We start from the raw sequence: 21,304 nt of genomic DNA on the forward strand, positions 1-21,304 counted from the left end.
TCCATTCACAGAAAGCTCTCCTCGGGCTGCCACATTTTTAACTTTTCCGACCTTCTAGAGGAGGAGGGCGGGCTGTGGGGTGGTGTGGGAGGTGTGTCTGGGGAAGACTGTGCAGCCAGAGATGGAAAGAAACTCGAACCTTCCCCCTGCTCTGGATCTGGAGTGGGCTCTAGCTCCCAGCTGGGGAGGAGGGAAGATGCTAAATGTTTTGCTCGGGGCAGGGATGGAGAGAAGGAGCAGGAGCAGGGGGAAGCAGAGGTTCCAAGGGACTCCAGGAGCCTGGCCTGAGCCCCGTACCCTGTGCCTGGAGTCAGCCTTGGAAGAACACTCGTGACCAAAGTGGCTGTCAGCTGGGGCAGGGGTGAGGGCGACACTGGGGCCGGTCACCCAAGGCTGCCGGTGGCGTGGGCTGGGCTGTGTCAGTAGGAACAGGTGTTTGCACCCCACCGCAGCCCCCCTGCTCAATGCAGACCCGCCGAGGCCAATCACGTAATAAACATATATTTATAGATGTACAATTGTAGAATTCTAATTCAAGAAATACAGCTTCTCAGGGGATCCTTTAGGATCTATGCTCTTATTGCACATGGGTCAGCCCACCTGGGGACGTCTACCAAGACCAGATGGTAGGGTGGTGGCGGCGGAGCATGGGGCCACCACCGGCGGGTGCTCTTGCCCACGTCCAGTTCTTATCGTCTCTCTGGGCCGGGGTGGCTGCCGCGTCACAGGGTAGGATCTCCTCCAAAAATCAGACCTGACGCTTCTTTACCAAGCTTCCTTTCCCAGCAAGAATCTGAATTCGGTGGGGCGGGACTTAAAAAAAAAAAAAAAAAAAAAGAGCCAAGAGAAACTCTGGGAGGATGGTTATCACCTCCTGGCTGGCATCCTGGGGAAGTAAGGCTTTGGAAGGTGGCAGGCTCCAGGACACACCCACTGCCAGAGGAAAATTTGGGAAAAACGGGGCCTAATTCCAGAAGGCCCAGTATAAACTGTGGGAATAAATAAAACCCCCCTCCCTTCCCCGGCAGCAACTGCTGTTGTGAGAAAAATCCTCACTTCAAGGTGAGTAGAAAACCCTTCTGGTTCAGGTGCAGCCTTTGTCCAAAGTGCAACAGAAGGCCGGGTGGCAGCACGTCCGTGGATGGTGGAGACAGAGGTGCCCACAGGCCCAGACTTTCTTCAGGAGTCGGCTGCTGCCCCCAGGGTCTTGGGCACCACCTGGCTGACTCTTGGAGGAAGAACCGTCTGGAGTCCTTGGTGCCTGACTTGGGAAAGACCAGCGGCCACAACGCGGAGCCGTGCCCTGGGGCAGCTATAAGGCAAAAACCACTTTGGGACTGGGGGGGGGGGGGCGGCCAGGCAGAACTTGGTCCCCCTCTCTAACCCTGCTCTCTGCGGCAAGGGGCGCAGAGGGCTCCTGGGCCCCAGGCCTAAGAGCCCACCTGAGCTGACCAAAGCTTGTGGTGGGTGGTCTCACAGCCATAGGCGGCCTGGGGGGGCCTCCACCATGACTGGATCCTGACAGGGTACCTGGCTCCAGGGGCACTTTCTCCTCCGAAAGCCTGCTCCCCTCCAGCTTCGCCGTAACCCTGGCAACCTCTGAGTTCTCTACAGACTTACACTATCATGATTACTGCTGCCATCGAAAGGAGGCTCGGGAGGCGGGGAGCGTGAAAGCCTGCGACCCGACTGCCCTTCAGGCTGTCAGCTATGGCCAACGCTTAGCCTCTGAAGAACCAAGTTACCTTCCCCACACAGGCCTCGTTTCCTAAAACTGGGAAGAAATCAGCTAAACAACTTAACCAAATCCCTGCCTGGTTTAAAAAGTAGACTATATATATATATATATATATCTTTATATATGCTATTTACATATAAATAGATATATATATATACACACACACACTTATACTTGCTCTATAAATTACATTCTATGGAGAGTTCTCGCTCCTCCTCCTCCAATCCTTGGCCAACGCCTCTGACTGGCTTCCACGGAGGTGACCAGGGGCGGTTCCCGGGAGGGGGAGGAAGGCAGTTGGGCGCCCCCTCCCCCAGCCCTTTCCACAGCCGTTTGCTCCAAGTTTTACATTCTACTTTCGTTGCCATGGTTTCCGTATCCTAGGAGAGAGCCGAAGTGGAGCCTCTGCCAGCCCCGGGAGGAAGGGAAGCAGCCCCGCGGCAGGTTTTCCTGTCCTAAGAGCTTTCAGCATTTACTGGGTGAGAGAGAGGGCAGCTGTGCGGCGTTCGGCCTCCAATTCCATTTTAATTTTTTTTCTTTTTATGTCTTTCCTTAAATATACAGTCCATCACCTTGGCTCAGTGCATGTCACCAAAAATTCTCCAGGGATTTCATGGTCTGGGGAGGAGAGTGGGAACAGTTAGCTCGGCAGTCCCGGGGCCTGGAGCTGCTAGCTCAGCCTACACAAACAAGCCGACCTCCCGGCTGCCGTCCTGCCCGCCTCGGCCCCAACCGGTCTCCCTCCTGCGCTCCGTCACTCCCCCGGAGGCGCTAGCAGATGGCCGCCAAGCACAGCGTCTGGGGCCGGACCCTTGCCGAGGGGGACACAGGCAGAGGACGGACGGGCAGGTACCGACACAGAGAAGCACCTTCGCCGGCTCTGCTACGCTCCTCTGGGCTCCAGTCTGTCCCCTCCGGCAAGTGCTGGGAGCTGAGCCCACTACCCACATGCAGGGGCAGAGGCGGCGGGAGGCTGCGACCAGTGACTTGCATTTTTTCCGCAGCCCTTCTGTACTAAAGGCTCTGCGTTCGACCCTCAACTCCTGCCCTCCGTTCTCCCCCCGACCACAGGCGAGCCGCCCGGGCAGGCCGACTGCCTCCAGGCTGCGGGTGCGCTGGCACTTGAGAGCGCGCCTGGGATTCCACCAGAGGGCGAGGGCTCAGGGTACACAGGCCTCTCCTGCTCCCAGCCTGTTGGCTCCCTCCCCGACCCACTGTGGGGCTGCCCATCCACCCTGTTCCGTTTCCTCCTGCCTGGAAGGCCAGAGCAAGAGCACGGGATCTCGGCCCACCCATTCTCATGGGTTTCTTCCTGATGTCAGGTGGGGAGTGTGTGTGGGGGGGGCGGGGTTGGGAGGCTTTCTTGGGACCAGAAGTACTTGGTGGCCGAAAGAGCAGGACACAGATAGTAGTCTGTTGTACTTGGGAAGGGCCATGGTGACTTGGGGGCTGGATGCGACCAGGGAAACACAGAGGGCCCTTAGCAGTGGCCTTCAATTCCCCCTTCTGCCTGGCTCTTGGGCTCCCCACGTTCCCGGGGCCAGGGAGCTGGGCGTGGGGTAGACAGGAGCATGAGAGTCCTGAGCTTACCCTAGAGCTGCCCCAGCGCTGCAGGCTGGAGGTCAGGCTGGGACAAGGAGCCTGTGCCCTAATGAACAGGCTGTTCCCCTCTCGCCCTCCCGCCCTCCTCTGCCTCATGACCAGGACCAGAGCTGCCAAGAGTTGCAGGGCAGAGGAGGCCCTGGCTCATACTTGGACCTCGGTGGCGTGGCTGGCCCAGGACTATCCATGCAGGGAGGCCTGCACCTCTGACAGTCGGTTACAGCTCGGGGTGCCCATCCTCTGTGCTTTGTGGTACATATCTGTGTCACCGAAGTAGCGGGCCCGGTACAGCAAGCCTTCCTCTGCAAAGCAACGGGGCAGAGTTAGGGTGCACCTGGGATCTCCCAAAGGCTACTAGAGCACCTGCCCAGCCTGTGGGGGCGGGAGAAAGGCTGTCACAGGCCCCGGAGCTGGGGCAGAGCTGGCCTCCCTTCAGGAAAGACCCTGGAGAGCAAAGACTATGGTCCCAATTGTGAGAAGGAAAGAAGCGGTCATCCTGGTTCGACCGCGCTGGGGTCCCACAGACTGAGCTGGATGCCTGATCACTCGGTGGCCAGGACACGTGCTCCGGTCTCTCTCGACATCCTTACCTCTGGCAGCCAAACTCAGGCTGATGGCCATGATTTACGGGAACCTGGAGGAAATCTCTAGGTAGCCCCTGGCTCCCTGCCCTACGGAACCAGGGCTGGGGTCCCGCTCTTGACCGGGAGGTGGCTGGTACAAGGCCGTGCCTGGTGCTGGGTCCCCAAATCCCTGGTGGGCAGGGTTCTCTCTTCCCTACTCTCAAGCTCTGGCCCTGCGACACACACACACACTCACTCTGCTGCTTCTCCTTCCAGCAGTTATTCCGGAGGTTGGCGATGTAATCGTCTTCCACGTTCCGTTCAACTGTTTTGAGACTGGAGCCTGTGTACTCCTTAGAGAAGGTGTCTGCCACGTAGTAGACGACATTCAGGTGGTCAGTGACTCGCCTGTGGACATGGCCCACCGACCTGGCCGGAAATACATCAGGCACAAAGTGGGCACCGGCGCCCAGGCCCGGGGCAGCTCTAGAGGACAACAGGGCCCCCCAACAGGAGGGCTTGCTTCCTTCCTAACCAGAGCGGGGACTCGCACAACATGCAAAATGAGGGTCTGAAGGAACGGCACGGGGTCCCTCCCATGCAAGGGGTCCAGACTATGGCCAGCCCTGCTTACCACACTGCTGACCTGGGGCCTGTAGGGAGAAGCCCCTTTTGGAGAGGCCCTAGTCGGCGCAGGAGGGGAGGCTGGGCTCGGCCTCTGATTAGGGGTGTGAGTCGGGCTCCTTGTGCCTCCCATCTCGGCATTCCTCCCCTAAGCTGACTGCTGCCCAGGGCCTGCCTGCCTACCCGGGAACTCCCAGTCTGGAGTTCAGAGGCTTAGGAACAACATGACAGAAGGACTCCAAGGAGCTGTGGCCTTCCAGCTCTCGGTCCTAGAGACCGAGAGGGCTCTGCAGGGTGTGGGAAGAGCCTCGACACACAAACAGAAGACAGTGCTGGGGGGAGGACAGCCCCTACCTTCCCCCTGTGGCCGCTGCAGCTGCAGAACCAAGGGCTGGCTGGCAACAGGCCTCAGAGAGCCTGCGCCGCCTGGAAGGGCCCAGCAGCCCGACTCTGCCCCCTGCTGGCCGAGAGGAAGGCCGCCAGGCTCCCAGGCAGGGCCAGGCTGCTTTGGGAGCAGAGAGCTCCCACAAATAGAAGCTGAGCACCCACTCTGTAACTATGCATCAGTTATGGTGCCAGGGGCTGGAAATAAACGAGGGGAGCTGATACCTTAAAAGGCCAAATAACTTGCCCTAGTTCACTACTGGCAGCTGAGACCATATATTCATTCAACAAATATTGTTGAACATTTCTGACAAGTCCGGCATTTTTTAACAAACATTTTGCTTATTTCTTTTAAGGTAATCTCTATACCCAACATAAGGCTTGAACTCAAGATCCCGAGATCAAGAGTTGCACGCTCCACCGAATGAGCCAGCCGGGCGCCCTGAGCCTGGCATTTTATGTGTATTACTCATTTATTTTTCACAAGCAGATAGATGTTGTTATTCCCACTGTATAGATGAGGAAACCAAAGCTCAGACCCTTGTCCAGGGTCACACAGCTGCTTAGTTAATAGAGTAGCTGGGATTCAAAGCCACTTTGCTCTGTTTGATTCTAGAGCCCCTATTCTTTTCCATGGCCCCAAGGCCCCCAACCAGAACTTAAGAGCAGAGGTTCTTATCTCAAGGTCAGCAGATAAGGGGGGGGGCATGAAGCCTGTGAAAGCACGTGCAAAACTGTGCATGTGCAGTGTTCGAGGGAAAAGATTTTCAGTTTTCACTCCATTTTCTTAGGGGACCGTGATCCTAAAAGATCAAGAACCTAAACTCAACAGGGAAAGTGTGTTTTCTGGATTCTAAGCCAGATTTCTGCACTGTGATCAAGGACCCGCAGGACGGGAAGGAAGGCCCCTGATGGGGGCTGAGAATCCCAAGTCCCTGTCCGCCCACCACCCCAGCCCCATCCCTAGTTGCAAGTACTCACGGCCTTGGGCTCAGGCTGTACGGGGGGCTGGAGACCATGAGCTGGCTGAGAGCCGACACGAGGATCAGGATGAGGATGGGCATCAGTTGAACAAATACCCCCAGCCCGCCCTGGAGGGAAGAGCCAATGGTCACCCAAGCTAGACGTGGGTGGGAGCGCGGCGTCAGCCGCAGTCACCACCAGCTTCCCGGCGGCAGGAGGCACGGCTGCCATACAAACAGGCCGTGACACTGCTCTCTCGTCCCCCCCCCCACAGGCCCCCCGAAACACAGAAGCTCCTCCACCTGCCAGTTCCCCTAGATGAAAACAAAACGGCAACGGGTGTGACGCAGAGGAAGAGGGTACCTGCAAGTGTTCGCTTGTCAGAGAGTACCAAAAACACGAGCAAAGGCGGCTGCCTGCAGGAGACTGGCAGGCAGGGCACGAGGGAGGTTTTCACTATATACCGATTCCCAAACCGCCAGTTACAAAATTGTAAGTAAAAACACATTTGTTTGCCGTGTGATAATTTGTGATTTTAAAAACTCTCCTGTATGTTTAATACACACATACATACAGTTTAAAAAAATGAATAAATAAAAACATAAGGCCACACTGACCGAACAGAGGGGACCCCCTCCACCTGCCATAATTTTCAAAGCTCTGGAATCGTCCACGGTATCTTAATGTTGGTCAGCTAGCTGTTCCTTAACCTGTAGCATTCTGGTTATAGTTTTTGTGTACATTTTTTAAGAGTGCTGGAAAGAAGCAAGAGTCAACAACCTTTGTCATCCTTTACAATTCTCTTGTGAAGTTTCACTTCCCATTGCTTGGAAAATGCCACTGTGGCCTTATGAACAAATGGATTGCACAAAGGCCATTCACACTCAGCCCCGTCTGGAGGTGGAGAAGTTTCTGCATGACATTCCCTAACAGAGGCCATCAAAGCCCCACTCCTCCTGGGCAGCACTGTGGAGTGTGGCTCCCTCTGGTGTCGCTCGCTGAATGGCAAGGGGAGGGGGGCCCAAGATGGCGCCTCAGCTGAGAATGCTGGGGGCACTGCCCTCCCAGAACGGACAACTGGGGATGTCACTCCCCCTTCAGGCCCTGCACCCTGGGTGGGGCCTGGCGCCCTCCCCTGCTCTCCCCAGTGCCTTCCTCACTCACGTCACCCTGGTTCTCCCTGCGGTCCTGCCTTTGCTGGTAGGTATAGCGCATGCGGCCGTTGCTGTAGACGTGGACATTACCTGGAGGTCAGAGGGACTGAGTCAGGGGACGGGACTGCTGGGAAGGGGGGGCCAGCATCCAGTCTTCCACCCCCCCCCCCAGGGAGGCCTGCGGGAAGGGCGGGGTACTTACTAGACGGGAAGCCACCACCAAAGAACATGTTGAAGAGGTCCTCGGGGGAGATGTCCGCCTCAAAGCCACGGTGGAAATCCCCATGCCCATGGCCGTGCCGGGCTGCCTGGCTCTTGTCATCACCGAACTGGTCATACTGCTTCCTTTTCTCTGGGTTACTAAGTACCGCATATGCTGTGCCAATGGCTAGAAAGGAGGTGTAAGTCAGACTCGAAGACATGGGGCGAGGTTTAAGTCAGGCTTGAAGACATGGGGCGTGCAGGGGGAGGCTGCCATGGTGGCAGCCAAAAGCTCCCTTCCTTTAGGTACTCAAGTGGTACTTTAGGAAGTGGGAGTCCCTGGGGCCAGCAGAAGTTTGGCTGTTGGGCACGTGTAGGGAGGGGGGCAGGCAGGAATAATTCTAAGTGGATCTAGGTAGTCTGGGCAGGCTTTTCTATGCCCCAGGCCCTTTATGGGCCTTATCTTATTTATTCCTACAGCAACTGCCGGGAAGGGCCGAATCACCAGGTGTAGTCAAAACTTCTCCACTGCTGGTAGTGGGGCTTGGCGAGCCCTCTCCTCCCGGGGGTCCAGGTCCCAGTGTCTGTTCCCTGGCCAGGCCCCAAGGCCCCCCCATTAGGGCTCCCTAGGCAGGAAACCTGTGCCTCAAAGGACCCAGCTCCAGGCCCTCCTCAGTCTCTTGCTCCTTCTCCAGAGGTTCACCCTCTCAAAGGAGCGGGTCAAAGCTGCAACTGCAACCTGTAAACCTTGAGAATAAGGAGAATCCTCTCCTCTTGCCATTGCCACGAAGGCATTCGTAATTCCTGCCATTCCTGCCGTCCAGGCTAGGTCTGGCCTCTTCGCGTCTGTCGTGCAGGATGCAGGCAGAAGTCCGGGCTGGAGTAACAGTAACCACGGCTACCTTGCCTACCCACTCCTATTCACCTTCTCGCCCTGGGGCTGGCTTACAGGGATGATGCCTTCAGACTACCCCCACCCAAGCAGGACCAACCCTAAGCAGCCTGGAATGGAGTAACGAGGCTGGGCCCGGGAAACAGCACAGCAGGTCTCAGGGGTCTGCTCTGCCATCTGCTCCGCCCAAGGCTCCCTTCTTGGCGGTGGTCACCGCCTCATGTGAGTGTGTGTGTAGTGCAGGGCTGGCGGTGGCTGCTGGAGACGAGGAGGCCACCAGGCCACGGACCTGAGGCTACTCTGCCCCTCAGCACAGGGAACCTGTTGCCAAGATCCCAAGATGGGGATGTGCATATGGGTGAACCAGGAGGCCTCCTTCTGCCCCTCAGTCGCTACACCACCGTGAAGCCACTGGTCCTCTCTTGCCTCAGCTCCCCTCCTGTCATTCCTGGGGAACGTGGAGGAAGGAGAGGCAGGGTTGGTGCCATCGGAGCTCTGACAGACTCTCTAGGCTACAGGTGGCTACGGGGACTTTCTTTCCAGGAAGCAGCTCCTGAGCCCAGGGGGCTTGGGTCCAAGGCCACTTCCCGGAAAAGTTGTCTTGGCCTCTTATTCCTTCTCAAGGGCAGGAGATAAAAACACCAAACAGCAGGGAACCAAGGCTCGCTTACCTTTGAAAGCTTCAGTGGCACCAGGTGCGTGGTTCTTGTCTGGGTGGAACTTGAGGGCCAGCTTGCGGTAGGCCTTCTTCAGGTCCTCATCGGAGGCCCCTCTGCTCACCCCCAGGATCTCATAGTAATCTTTACACTGCTTGACCCTGGGGGAAGGGGTAGAGCGGGCCCAGGGCCGCGAGGTGAGGGCGGCGAGGAACAAGCAGTGTGGGCACACAGCTCTGAGCAGGCTCAGGGGGACCAGCAGGGCATGGCTGACAGCAACTCCAGTCAACTGTCAGACCTCGGGGGCAAGGGAGCCTCAGTAAGCTCCACCTGGGATGGGGAGTCGGGTAGGGCCCAGGGGAAAACACCCAGAAGACATCTGGGATTTCTCAGGGGGCAGCTGCTGTGTTTCAGGCCAGGAACCATCTCCTTTTGCTAACAGCACCCTCACCGGAGGCCACCTCAGGACTGTCAGTGTCTGTGCAGGGCCTGCCCAAGCCCTGGAGGGACAACCGTCTCCTGTCTCCATTCTGTGCCACACAGGCTCTGGTCTGAAAGGGTCTTTGTTGGGGGCGGGGGGGAAGCTGGAAGGGGAGCCCGAGCCCCATCTTGATAAACAGAGCCGTGTAAAGAGCCAGGGCTCGCTGGCCGGCTGGCAGCAGAGGAAGCCAGCCGCGGGGGAATCAGCACTTCCAGCCCCCGCCGTGGGTTGTCGTGGCGGGAGGGGACAGCAGAGCCCTGATTCCCACAGTGTATTCCGGGGCCTGGTGAGCCGGCCCAGCTGGAGCTCATCCATCCTCGGGACCCTCCCAGGGCCCACCCAGACCACAGGCAGATGTGAGGTGGAGGACAGGCTGCAGGAAGTCTGCTCTAGATCTGGAAACTTCCCAGCAGCACCAGGCTCCAGCCCCTCTACCTTCTCACTGCTGCTACTTGCTCTGTAGTGTAGCCTTTGGTGCTCTCTCCTCCTCCAGCTTCTCCGTTGGCCGAGGGGGTGTCGGCCCCACCTGCTTTCCTGTGGGTCGTGTCTGTGGGTTGGGGAGGGTCACCGGCAGACTGTGGTTTCTGGTTGAGGGACTCGATCAGGGCTGTGCGAGGCAAGCAAAGCATTCAGGGCTCCCGCTCCAGCAAGGCCACGTGCCATAGCGGAGGGGCTGCCTGGTCCTGGGAGAGGCCAGGACCCCACCCGCACCCCGCATCCCACCTGCTGCCTTTCCCAGCAAAGCCCTTAGCTCCCTCCCTGACTTGGGCCTGGGCTAGGGCTGGGAGGGGGCGGTGGGCGCTAGTGGGACAGTTGCCTGCAGGGTCCACAGATCCCAGGAGTTGTCAGGGTACGGGTTATTTTAAACCTTTTTTTTTTTTTTAAAGATTTTATTTATTTATTTGACAGAGAGATAGAGAGCACAAGTACACAGAGAGGCAGGCAGAGGGAGAGGGAGAAGCAGGCTCCCCGCGGAGCAGGGAGCCCGATGCAGGGCTCGATCCCAGGACTGTGGGATCATGACCTGAGCCGAAGGCAGCCGATTCACTGACTGAGCCACCCAGGCGCCCCTAAAGATTTTCCTTTTAAGTAATCTCTACACCCAACGTGGGGCTCAAACTCACAACCCCGAGATCAAGAGTTGCACGCTCTACGGACTGAGCCAGCCAGGCACTCCTGGGTATAGGTTAACTTAAAACTCTGCATAAAAACATACCATAAACCCTTCAGGTTTTAAAAATCCCAAAGCAGTGTGCTTATTTATTTATTTTTAAAAAGATTTATTTATTTGAGAAAGAGAGCATGAGAGAGAGCACATGAGGCAGGGGGAGGGGTAGAGAGAGAGGGAGGGAGAAGCAGGCTCCCCGCTGAGCTGGGAGCCTGACGTGGGGCTCGATCCCAGGACCCTGGGATCATGATGTGAGCTGAAGGCAGACGCTTAACCAACTGAGCCACCGAGGTGCCCCCCAAAGTAGTGTGTTTAACAGACTCTGTTGAGATGGGCAAAGTCTCAAAGGGGACCCCACTTAGCAGGACCATCTGTTTCAGCCGAGATTGGTGGGAAAGGCCTCCTGGAGGCTTTTACTTAGCTGTGAAGGGGAATGGAGGCAATGAATTTGCCCCAGAGGGCCAGACATGGTAGGAGACCCAGGATAAAGACAGCCTCTGCTACTTGCTATTCTTCACATGTTTCAAGTGGCTGGCCATGTCAAACATCTGACTTCAGCGTTCAGAGTCTAAGTAGGACATCAGCTGTCACCCTCAGACAGGGTCCCAGTGACTCAAACCCAACTCCGTGGGTCCTGCTACTCAATCAGGAAGAGCCCAAATCTCTGGCCAAAGTTCCCTGTGCCCATAGTCCAGGCATGCAACCAGTTCTGGAACCCCCGGTCATGCCTGGGGTACAGTGCCCTGGGAAGCCAGGCACCTGGACTACTGCAGGGACCCAGGACACTGTGCTGAGGAAGGACAGCAGTGCCCCCGGCTGGTCCCCAGTTTCTTTCAAACATGCCAGGAGCCTGCTGGGCTCAACGCAGTGTGCTGGGTGTCACGACACCCTCTAAAGCAACATACCTGCGCCTCACATGAGGGGCCAGGGGCAGGGCTTGCTGGGAGCAGAACCCTGGGACTTGAGTGGGCCACCGTGCCCTGAGCCGCTGCTGTCTGAGGTGGCCTCCCTCAGAAAGGAGCTGTCGGTCAAGCCCGCCTTGCACGGAAGAGGTGGAGCACTCCCGCAGCCAAGCCCAGGAGTGCGTGCCGAGCGCTCACCGCGTGCTAGGCAGGCCCGGACCCGGAGCTCTGCGTGTACTAGTTCACTTAATCTGAACAATGGCCTTCGAGGTCGGTCTCACCACCACCATCCCCATTATAAAAAAGAGCCGTGTGTGTGATCCAGTGGCCCATGGCTGCATAAGCTGGGAGGCGGCACTTAATGCCTGGATGCCCAGCTCCCAGAACCTTGTTCTGAACTATGCTAGCCCGGGCTGCCTGAGTCTGGCATCGGGCACGGGGAACCCCTTCCAGCACAGTCATTCCAAATAGAGAAGAGAAGTTAAATTCAGAAAGACCTGGGTTCAAATCTCAGCTCAGTCACGTCCTAGCGCTATGGCCCTGGCCGATAAAAAATCTACAATCTGTCTGAACCTCAGTTTCCTACGGGATCCATGGCTAATAGGGTGTATGAGGATGAAACGAGATAACGTGTAAGCACCTGGCACAGAAACTGACAAGAATGAAAGTTCAAAATGAGTAGCTGCTGATATTATGACACAGGCTGATGAACTGGTTGGCCGGGGAGGGGACCTGAGCAGGTGGGGCCAGGGAGCTCCAGGGCTTAGGAAGGCAAAGTGTCAGCACTCAGCAGGCTTTGGACCCAGCCAGAACCATGAGATTTCAGACTGTCCCAGATGCCAGGTCCATGCCAGGCAAACGAAGAGAACAAAAGATGAAGAGATGCTGATGAAGATGGGACAGAGGGAGGGGCCGGTTTGCTGGGTTTGGAGGGCATTTCAAGAACTTGTTTATTTCAGTTTCTCTGGAAGCCTCAGTGGTCCAGGCTGAGCTAACGAACCCTAAGGACAACACGACCAACCATTCAACTGCTACAGATACACAGGAGCATCAGCCAGGAGGTAGGATGGACCCGCTCTAGTATTTCTCAGGGAAGATTGTGGAAACTTTTCAGGGTAGTTACATGGAGTCGGCCACTCGAATTTCCTTACATTGCAGAAAGGGAGCCCAAAGGGGAATGGATGTGCTCTGGGCCACACAGAGGCTCCTGCTTGAGTTGGCAAATCAAGATTTCTGGCTGCTGCCAAGTAGGTCTCCCTCCTGGCCTGGACATCGCCTCCACCAGACCTGTGGGATGTGACTGCCTCGCACATGTCGCAAATGAGTATGACACAGAACGGCCTAACGTGACGATTCTGGAGTCCGATGAGGTTGGGTTCAGACCCTGCCTCTGCCCTCGCAGTAAAGCTGGCAGACATCTAGAGAGACAGGAACCTGGTGGAAGAAACGAGAGCTGCAGTGGGAGAGGTGAGAGCACTTGTATGGCCCAAGCCACCAGCGGTGGGCCCTCCTCAAAGCCAGACTGGAGGGCAAGGCCGGCTGGGGTCGGGGCTGGCTCTGCCGCTTGCTAGCAAGGTCCTCTTGGACAAGTCAATTCAGCTTCTTCATGTAAAACTGTATCTCCCTTGAGGGAGCTGAAAGAGTAGATGAGCAAATGCATATAAAGGACTTAGCACAACACTCAGCAAATATTAAGTGTTCTCTGTTACTGTTCGTTTTATTTCCAGGCTCTCTCTGTGTACCTGTAGTGCTCAGAGTGAGTTGGGAAAGGGAGGCCAGCGTGGGGCAGCAGCCTGGGAGCAGGCCCGGACAGTGCAGCTCCTTTGCTGATGAGCCATGTTAGTGAATCCGCCGGGGAAGGCGTGATCTCTGCCCTCACAGGGCTGCTCGGAGGCGTGAATAAGATCTGGGGAACGGAAGGGCTGAGTGCACAGTAGGGCTCAGGAAGGCTGACTGACCTGCATGGACAGCCCCACTCTGGACCTCGCCAGTACCTCACCATCTCTCGCTCTGACACTCTGAAAGCACAATCCCTCCCCCGCTGGCCTTTCCAGTGTGGCCTTCCTGACTTCCCCAGGACCCTCAAGCAGCCTGAGCTGCAAGATCATCCAGGATAACTCTCGCTGTGTGTGCTGGGGAAACTGAGGATGTTCTCATTGGCTCCCGGAAAAACCCGGTACTTTCCACCATTGTTGCAAGCCTCAGGCAGAGGCCATGCCAGGGGGCTGCCAGTTGCTGGACAGAAACTCCCAGAAGGGGACTGACCAGCCCCACTAGCCCTGCCCTAGGACTTCCCAGCTTAGGGCCCTGCTACTACTCCACAGTACAAGTGTCCAGCCATTGGCCCCACGTCCTGCAGCACAGCCTTTTCACTGCGAGGACCCTCAACCCTTCAACGTTGCTCTGAGTTTCCTCTCACCAACCTTTCCCTCTGTCTGTCCTTGCACTTCTCCTAGACCAATCTTCTACCCGTGCTCCTGATCCTTCTTGATTTGCCCTTTTCCCGTGAGGCCTGATCGTGTTGCTCACCACCTCCCCGACACTCCACTCCATGGCCACCTGGCTGCTCTCTTTCCTGGGATCGCCTCTTCCTGTTGTTGCTCCGTCTCACTCTGTTGCTTCCCCAGTCTCTGCCCGTTTGCTAAGGGCAGATGTGGCCCTGTGGTGGTGCCTGCAGCAACCTCCTCTGTGCGTTCGACACTCTCCCACAGTGACCCCAGCCAGGCCTGACTCCAGGGAGCACCTTCAAACTGACAAGACCAGACTTTCAGCTGGAACATGGGGCTCTCTCCTGAGCTCCATGCTGACAGTTCCTTTGGAACAGCCACTGGCACCTTGCACTCTGCCCATCTCTTCCCACCCACCATCCTCAAACTTGCTTTCTCCCCGGGGACACAGGCTTGGATTCTGTGTCCCTGTTTCTCCTCAGCATACCTCTCTCACACAAGGCGTGGTGCCGCCTCCCCAATGACCTTATCCTCATCTGGGGAATGCCTTATCTCAGGCGCTCAGAGCTCCTGACCTCCTCACTGCAGTGAATGGTCTCCCAATTGGTTTCTGACTCTCTCTCTCTTCCCTCTCATTAACCCTTCATGCTGTTCTCTTTTAAGAAGAGTACCGTTATCTTATTCCTGCTATCAGAATTTTCAATGGTCTTTTCACCAACTACAGAATAAAGTGAATATCCTGGTCTGGCAGGAAAGGATTTCCACAATCTGGCCCCATCCTACTTTCCGGCCTTAATCCTCCCTATACTCAAATTACCACCTCCACAGCTGCCAAATCTTGCTACACCCAATCCTCTCCCCCGAACCTCACACCTTCCAGCCTCCATGTCTTCCCCAGGATGTCCTTCTCCAAGTCTGTTCCCTTCCTCCAAAGTGCAATTCAAATGCTGCCTCTGTCTTCCTCCCTGAAGCTTTCCCTGACTGTGATCTACCACTATTTTCCATCACCTGTGTTCTACCATTATTTTTAAGTCTCACTAGACTGCTGGGAGTTCAGAGTTCAGTGCTCCATCCCCAGCACTCCACTCCAGCTCACCAGACTATGAACCCACGGAGGGAAGGGACTGGATCTTTCATGTCTATCCTTCAGTTCTTGGTATCTAACAGTGTGCTGAATTTTTTCTTTAACCACAGTATTATTTTTTCTGTAATTTTGTCTCCTTCGCTAGATTATAAACTGCTTGAGGCGAAGGATCATGTCTTACAGATCCTGCCATATATGCACTTAGCACCAAGCAGAGAACTTTGCAAATAAAACAAACAAACAAAAAAAGTCTTAGCATTGAACGAGCACCTGGAATGAGCTCAAACCTCAAACAGCAAGTGTAAACAACTACCCAATATTTTTTTTAACCAAGACTTCTTCATCCCAGGCCTACATTAACCCCAGGTCCTTGTCAGCTCAGTACAGGGCTGCAGATGGTTTAAGGTGAAGTTTACAGAGAGGCATGAGGCATACAGTCTCTCCACAAGAGCGGGAATATGACAATCATGCAGGTGACTATTCTGCCTGAGCAAATTCCATTTCTTGAGCCCCGGGAAGGACACCAGTCCAAGCCCCCGAAATGGCCCAGGAGGCTGCTGACAGGAAGACCCCAAAGGCCATGTTGTTACCATCCTTTCTCAGCTGCCTGCTCTTGAGTCCCCAAAAGCATTAGAATCAAACAGGATTCTGAGACTGGCAGGCCCCCATCCCACCATGCTCCTCTCTTACAGAGTGTGATTTATTTCTCTAGGGAAACTCCTTGAGCAGGTTACCTCAGGAGTCCTGGCAAATACAGACTGAAACCCTTTCCAAGAGAAGGCAAAGAGGCCAAAGATCAACCTGTAGTCAGGAGGAAAATTGGACCGTTCCAGGTGGCCTCTTCTGCTGGTGGTCACCCTTCTCAATTCCAAATGTGGGCAAAGAAGGTTAGGAGGCTGACTGCTCTTTCATTTCATTCCTCTATTAAACATTTATAGAGTCACAGAACTTTCCAATTTCTAGCTGTGTAATCTTGGGCAAGTCCCTTGACTCTGAGATATTTCCTCATTGATAGAACAAAGATAATGATCTTTGCTCTGCCTCCCCGATAGGGCAGGCTCAAGTGAGAAAATGCATTTGAAAGAGCTTTCTTTCTTCCCTTTTTTTTTTTTTAAAGATTTATTTTATTATTATTATTTTTAAGTCATCTCTACATCCAGCTTGGGGCTTGAACTTACAATCCAGAGGTCAAGAGTTGTGTGCTCTGCGGACTGGCCCAGCCAGGCACCCCTGCAAGGAGTGTTCTAAACAGAGAAGCCCTATGGTATTACTGTTACATTATCTGCACCAACCCTCTAATTTTCCAGCTAAGAAAACCCAAGCTCAGAAAGATTGCATGGTGTAGCAGTCAGGATAAGAACTCAGGTCTTCTGACTGGGAGTACCTGTTACACACCAGATGGTTTACTGCATCATAACTGATGGCATGATCCCTGTATCTTTAATGGTCTCTCTCTCTTTTTGAAGATTTTATTTATTTGAGAGAGGGAGAGAGAATGAGAGACAGAGAGCACGAGAGGGAAGAGGGCAGAGGGAGAAGCAGACTCCCTGCCGAGCAGGGAGCCCGATGCGGGACCCGATCCCGGGACTCCAGGATCATGACCTGAGCCGAAGGCAGTCGCCCAACCAACTGAGCCACCCAGGCGCCCAAGATTTTATTTATTTATTTGAGAGACTGAGAGAGAGAGCACGAGCAGGGGAGGGGGAGTAGAGGGAGTGGGGGAAGCAGACTCCCCGCTGAGCAAGGAGTCTCATGCAGGGCTCAACTGCAAGACCCTGAGATCATGACTTGAGCCAAAGGCAGACGCGTAACCGACTGAGCCACCCTGGTGCCCCTCTGGACTACCTCTTTCTCCCTTCCAGCTTGTATTAAGAAAAACTTCTCTTAAGTCTTAGCTTAAAGAAAAAGACGGTTCCTGGATAGAGTGAAATGCTGAGTGGTTGAGACAACCTCGCTAATCCCTCCCTGGCTTGGAAGCCCCAGCCCCGGAACACTTAGCAGCCTTGTGCTGTCCAGCCGCCCATACGGGGGTCACTGAGGGACTCTTGTGGGCAAGGGTGGGAGAGGTGCCTGCGGCCAGCGTCTCCGACAAGCCCCGAATCTCACAGGCGGGTGAAGAGCCTCCAGGAGGAAGTGAGGGGCCCGCCCTCAAGGCAGCGGGTGCAAGGCGCTGGTGTGGAGCGGGGGGGGAAAGGCAGGCTCTACTTTCGGACCGAGGGTGTTCCCTGGCCCTCGCCCGGAGACGTGCTAGGGAGTGAAGATATGAAGACATCCTTCCAGGCCGTGCGAAGGTCAGAAGTCCTCTTTCCCTCCCCAAAACCCATTCTCTCCGTCACAGGAGTTAGTGTTTATTTTCCTAAACTATAATAGTTCCAGGCCGGCAACCGGCCCTGGGCCACCGAATGGCCCCTTGGGAGAAGTAGTTCGATTTCGCTTCCAGGTAAGTTCCCTTCCCCTCACCCGCCAGCGCCTCTCATCGTCGGTAACTCCAAATCTCAGAGGGTTCCACAAGCACCCAAAAAGTTGAAGTCGCGGCCGCCCCTGTCATCAGGTGTCCAGCGTCCCGGAGAGGCGTGAGAGCGAAAGACTACACCTCCCAGCGGCCACCGCGCGTCTCAGTGCGCAGGCGTAGCCGCGCCTCGCTACCCCTCCCCCTCCTCCAACTGCTCCCCTCGGTCCGTTCCCGTATTCCCCCATCAGTTCTAATGTCCCCTCTGTCTCTCCGGCACTTCACACTCACCGCGAACTCGCGGCGTCGGATACAGCCGCTGCGCCTTCTCCAGAAAGCGGAGCGCCCGGTCAGGCTGGTTGCTCTGGATGGCCTTGAGGGCGATGCTAATACAGCGCTCGGCTTCATCCTTGTTGGATTCCATGGCGGAACCAGAGCGCGGAACCAGGGAGGGGGAGGCCGGGCGAGAGGAGGGCTGCGCCAGCTGCCGGCACGTCGCGGGGCAGGCGGGCGCAGGATGATGACACAAACCCATTGCCCCTCCTTTTCCGAGATGTGAGCGAGGGCGGAAGTGCTACCGTATGTCTTCTAAGAGGGGGCAGCCAGGAGAGGTATTAACTTGGGTGCATGCCCAACATTCCTGGATCCTAGAGGGTCAATTCGGAGGTCTTAAAGTTGAATATGCTTGCACGTTCTTGGTAGTAACCCTGTGAGTTTGAGACGAAGGTCACTTATTTATTCGTTCCAGAGATATTTGCGGGGCTGGGTGTACAGTGATGAACAAAACAAAGCCCCGGCCCTCATAGAACTTACATTCTAGTGTGTGTAGGGAGGTAGGAGGGAGACTGAAATGTTCAGATAGTGACAAATGCTATGAAGAAAATAAAGAAAAAAAGGGAATAGAGAGTGGGAGGTGCTATTTTAAATAGGCTGATAAGAAAAATCTCTCAGAAGCTGGCATTTTAACGGAAATCTGAATTCAGGAGAAAGAGCAGGTGTTCCAGATATGACTCTGGCGGGAAGGATGGTCCATCCAGGCAGAAGGAAGAGCTCGCAGAGGGAATTTTCTTGGTGAATCATTACAGGATCAACGAGGAGCATGTAGGATTACACTATGCAGTGGAATCGGTTCTATCAGGCTTTCTTTCAAGCCTACACTCCAGTGAAAGCAGTCTTGTCAAGCTTACCCACATTGCCAACTCCATTGGTCATTTCTCAGTCCTTCTACTGGACTTTCCAGCAGATTTGGTAAGAGGCTACTACTTTAATCCAGGTGGGAATTAATGGTAACTCAGAGCAGGGTAATGGTGGAGGTGGTGGGAAGAAGTCAAATTCTAGATATATTTTGAAGACACAAATCGAGTTTGCCGATGGATTGGATGTGGGATGTGAGAAAGAGGGGAGTTGAGAATGATTTCAGGGTTTTGGCCTGGTCAGTGGAGGAACAAAGGCTGCCTTTACTGAAACTGGAGAAACTGGGAGAAGACAGAGAGGAGCAGTTTGGTAGAGGGGATATTAGATGTTTGATTGAGAGTGTGTTACATTTGTGATGCCTTTTAGAATCAAGTGGCGATGTCAAGTAGGAAGCTGTGTATATGTAGGGTTTAGGGAAGAAGATGGGGATGGAAATACAACTTTGGAAAATATCAAATGGTATTTAAAGCTATGGGACTAGATAGACAAAGGAATGTAAATAGTATTTACAGCTCTGGCCCTGAATGCACCGAGGAATTGAGTGTAGATAGGGAAAGAGTCAAAGTCTGATTACTGAGTTCTGCAGCGCCCCTGTATTTACAGATCTGGGAGAGGAGGAGAAGCCAGGAAAGGAGAATGAAGAACCCGCTGTGAGTAAGAAAATGAGTTCTCTTAGAGGTTAAGTGAAGCAAATGTTTCAGGAGGGAGGGCGGGGTCCAACTTTGGCAAACCCTGTGGGGAGGCCAAGCAATAGGATGACTGAGAACCCGTGGATGTGACCATGTGGCGGTCAGTGGTGACCGTGACAAGGTTGCTCTCAGTGGATGGTAAAGGTGAAAACCTGATAGGAATGAATTCAAGAGACTGAGGGTGAGGAAGAAATGGATTGGTGGTGGAGAGGAACATGGAGAAGTTTTTTTTGTTTTTTGTTTTGTTTTAATCCTGTGATAGGAATCATTTAATTGGGCAAAAAATGTTGGTAATGCAGGAGAGAGAGGAGACAATTGCAGGAGTCAATGGGGGGTCTGGGGCACAAGTGAAGTCATGGCCTTAGATAGCTGTGTGGACGACTCACTGATTTTCAGCAGGGAAGGCAGTGGGGCTAGGTACCCGCGGGGCAGCCGGTAAATTTGGAAGCGGGAACATAAGTTCTTTTCAAATAGGATTTATTTTCTCTGTGTAATGAGAAGCAGGGCATCCTTGGCTCCACGTGCTCACTCCTTGGAAATCTCTTCACATCCAGCTTTCCTTCCCATCCCCACAGTTCCCTTCCTAAAGCAAACACTTACAACTGCCAGCTGGCTGGTGAGAGACTAGCCAGGTGGTGAAGAGATCAGCCCCTCCTTGGGAAGACAGCCTACACTTGGAGAAAGGGTTTCCACAGATTGACGGGTCCTTAACAGATGTTAATGGATAAATACTAGGACACCTTTCAGGTAGCCTTCGTGAGGTGTGTTGACCTCGGACTGCCATGCCCACCTTGCCCTCTTCTGCTAAGTATCACGAAGTCTCCTCTTCCATTTCCTGAGTATCCTGAGGCCCCTCTTCCCTGGCTCAACACAGGTCCTTCACTTTGTGAAGAGGGCACTTGTGTAAAAGAAGGCCTACAATTTCATTGTATTAGGAATTGGGCTGTGATTGCCCAGCTACTGGCTGGTGAGTCCTCTCCTTTCCGGCAACACATATAAATGACAAAATCTAGGGCACCCGGGTGGCTCAGTCGTTAAGCCTCTGCCTTCGGCTCAGGTCGTGATCTCAGGGTCCTGGGATCGAGCCCCACATCGGGCTCCCTGCTCGGAGGGAAGCCTGCTTCTCCCTCTCCCACTCCCCCTGCTTGTGTTCCCTCTCTCGCTGTGTCTCTTTCTGTCAAATAAATAAATAAAATCTTAATAAATAAATGACAAAATCTTATTTAAATTTTGAGTCTGTAGTCAGTAATTTGGCCTGGGTGGCAGGGTCTGGAGCAGTAAGGCTCTGGGGAGACAGGTTGAGCATGTGTATGTAGTAGGACTTCTTTATGCCATATTTTCTGCATCCTTCTCCTTCCTTCCTCTCTGCAGCTGAGCTGGGTCTCAGAATTGTTTCAATCAGACTTTGTTGTTTCAGAAGGGATTATAAACTGCACCTAAATGCTGGTCTAACCAGCCTCCATGTTATTGCTCCTTACTTATAGATCTCAAATTGGGTGTATTGTTTTTTGTCTTGAGGCAATTTTACTTTCTTTTTTTTTTAATATTTTATTTATTTATTTGACAGAGAGAGAGAGACAGAGCACAAGCAGGGGGTGCAGCAGGCAGAGGGAGAAGCAGGCTTCCTGCTGAGCAGCGAGCCTGATGCGGGACTCGATCCTAGGACACTGGGATCATGCCCTGAGCCGAATGCAGTTGCTTAACCAACTCAGCCACCCAGGCGCCCCTCCTTGATAGTTCTTGAAATCAAGGTATCATGATTTTGGTCTAAGGGAAAAATTGGAAATGTCTCTTCTGACTAGCTGGGATCCTGGTATTTGTGGGAGGATAAGGCTCAAAAAGAGTGGGGGGGAAAAGTCCTTAATTGCCTCCACAGATACTCAGGAGAAGTCACTGGGGAAATCAATCTCGAAATGAATCTCAGCATCTCCTCATTTTGCTTCTAGAGCTGACACCATCCTTGTATTAGATGACCACCAGCCTCCATATTTCTCTCCTCTGGGGACACCGAGAATTCACAGTCTGACCTTACCAGGCTGTAATCTCCTATCGTCCCCTCCCCATCTCTACTAAGACAGTTCACCCCAATCCTATCTATCTGCCTGTCCTCCTA

The 21,304-nt window shown here is 54.3% G+C and overlaps 1 protein-coding gene and 1 long non-coding RNA gene across 5 annotated transcripts; one reads left to right on the forward strand and one right to left on the reverse strand.

Moving 5' to 3' along the window:
- Positions 1–482: 482 nt before the first annotated feature.
- DNAJB12 (DnaJ heat shock protein family (Hsp40) member B12) lies at positions 483–17,828 on the reverse strand. 4 transcript variants are annotated; one of them, XM_045878040.3, is made up of 9 exons: positions 17,600–17,827; positions 9,694–9,865; positions 8,793–8,938; positions 7,231–7,416; positions 7,039–7,118; positions 5,893–6,002; positions 4,160–4,332; positions 3,545–3,642; positions 483–2,356 (listed from the first exon to the last, which is right to left on the reverse strand). In XM_045878040.3, exons 1-9 carry the CDS (start codon positions 17,730–17,732, stop codon positions 2,327–2,329), a joined length of 1,128 nt encoding a protein of 375 aa, XP_045733996.1. In that variant the 5' UTR covers positions 17,733–17,827; the 3' UTR covers positions 483–2,326. The 4 variants fall into 4 exon arrangements, with proteins under 4 accessions (XP_045733996.1, XP_045733998.1, XP_045733997.1 ...); XM_045878042.3 differs by having other exon boundaries at positions 3,497–3,642; XM_045878041.3 differs by having other exon boundaries at positions 3,491–3,642.
- Positions 6,231–13,008, forward strand: LOC135364774 (uncharacterized). The gene is made up of 3 exons (XR_010412476.1): positions 6,231–6,366; positions 12,288–12,389; positions 12,487–13,008. It is a non-coding gene; the product is annotated as an uncharacterized LOC135364774 (long non-coding RNA).
- Positions 17,829–21,304: the final 3,476 nt, after the last annotated feature.

The sequence above is a fragment of the Mirounga angustirostris genome, unplaced genomic scaffold, assembly GCF_029215605.1.
Source record: "Mirounga angustirostris isolate CCGP_5_RB_7025 unplaced genomic scaffold, mMirAng1.0.hap1 SCAF_6, whole genome shotgun sequence".
Classification (NCBI taxonomy): Eukaryota; Metazoa; Chordata; class Mammalia; order Carnivora; family Phocidae; genus Mirounga; species Mirounga angustirostris.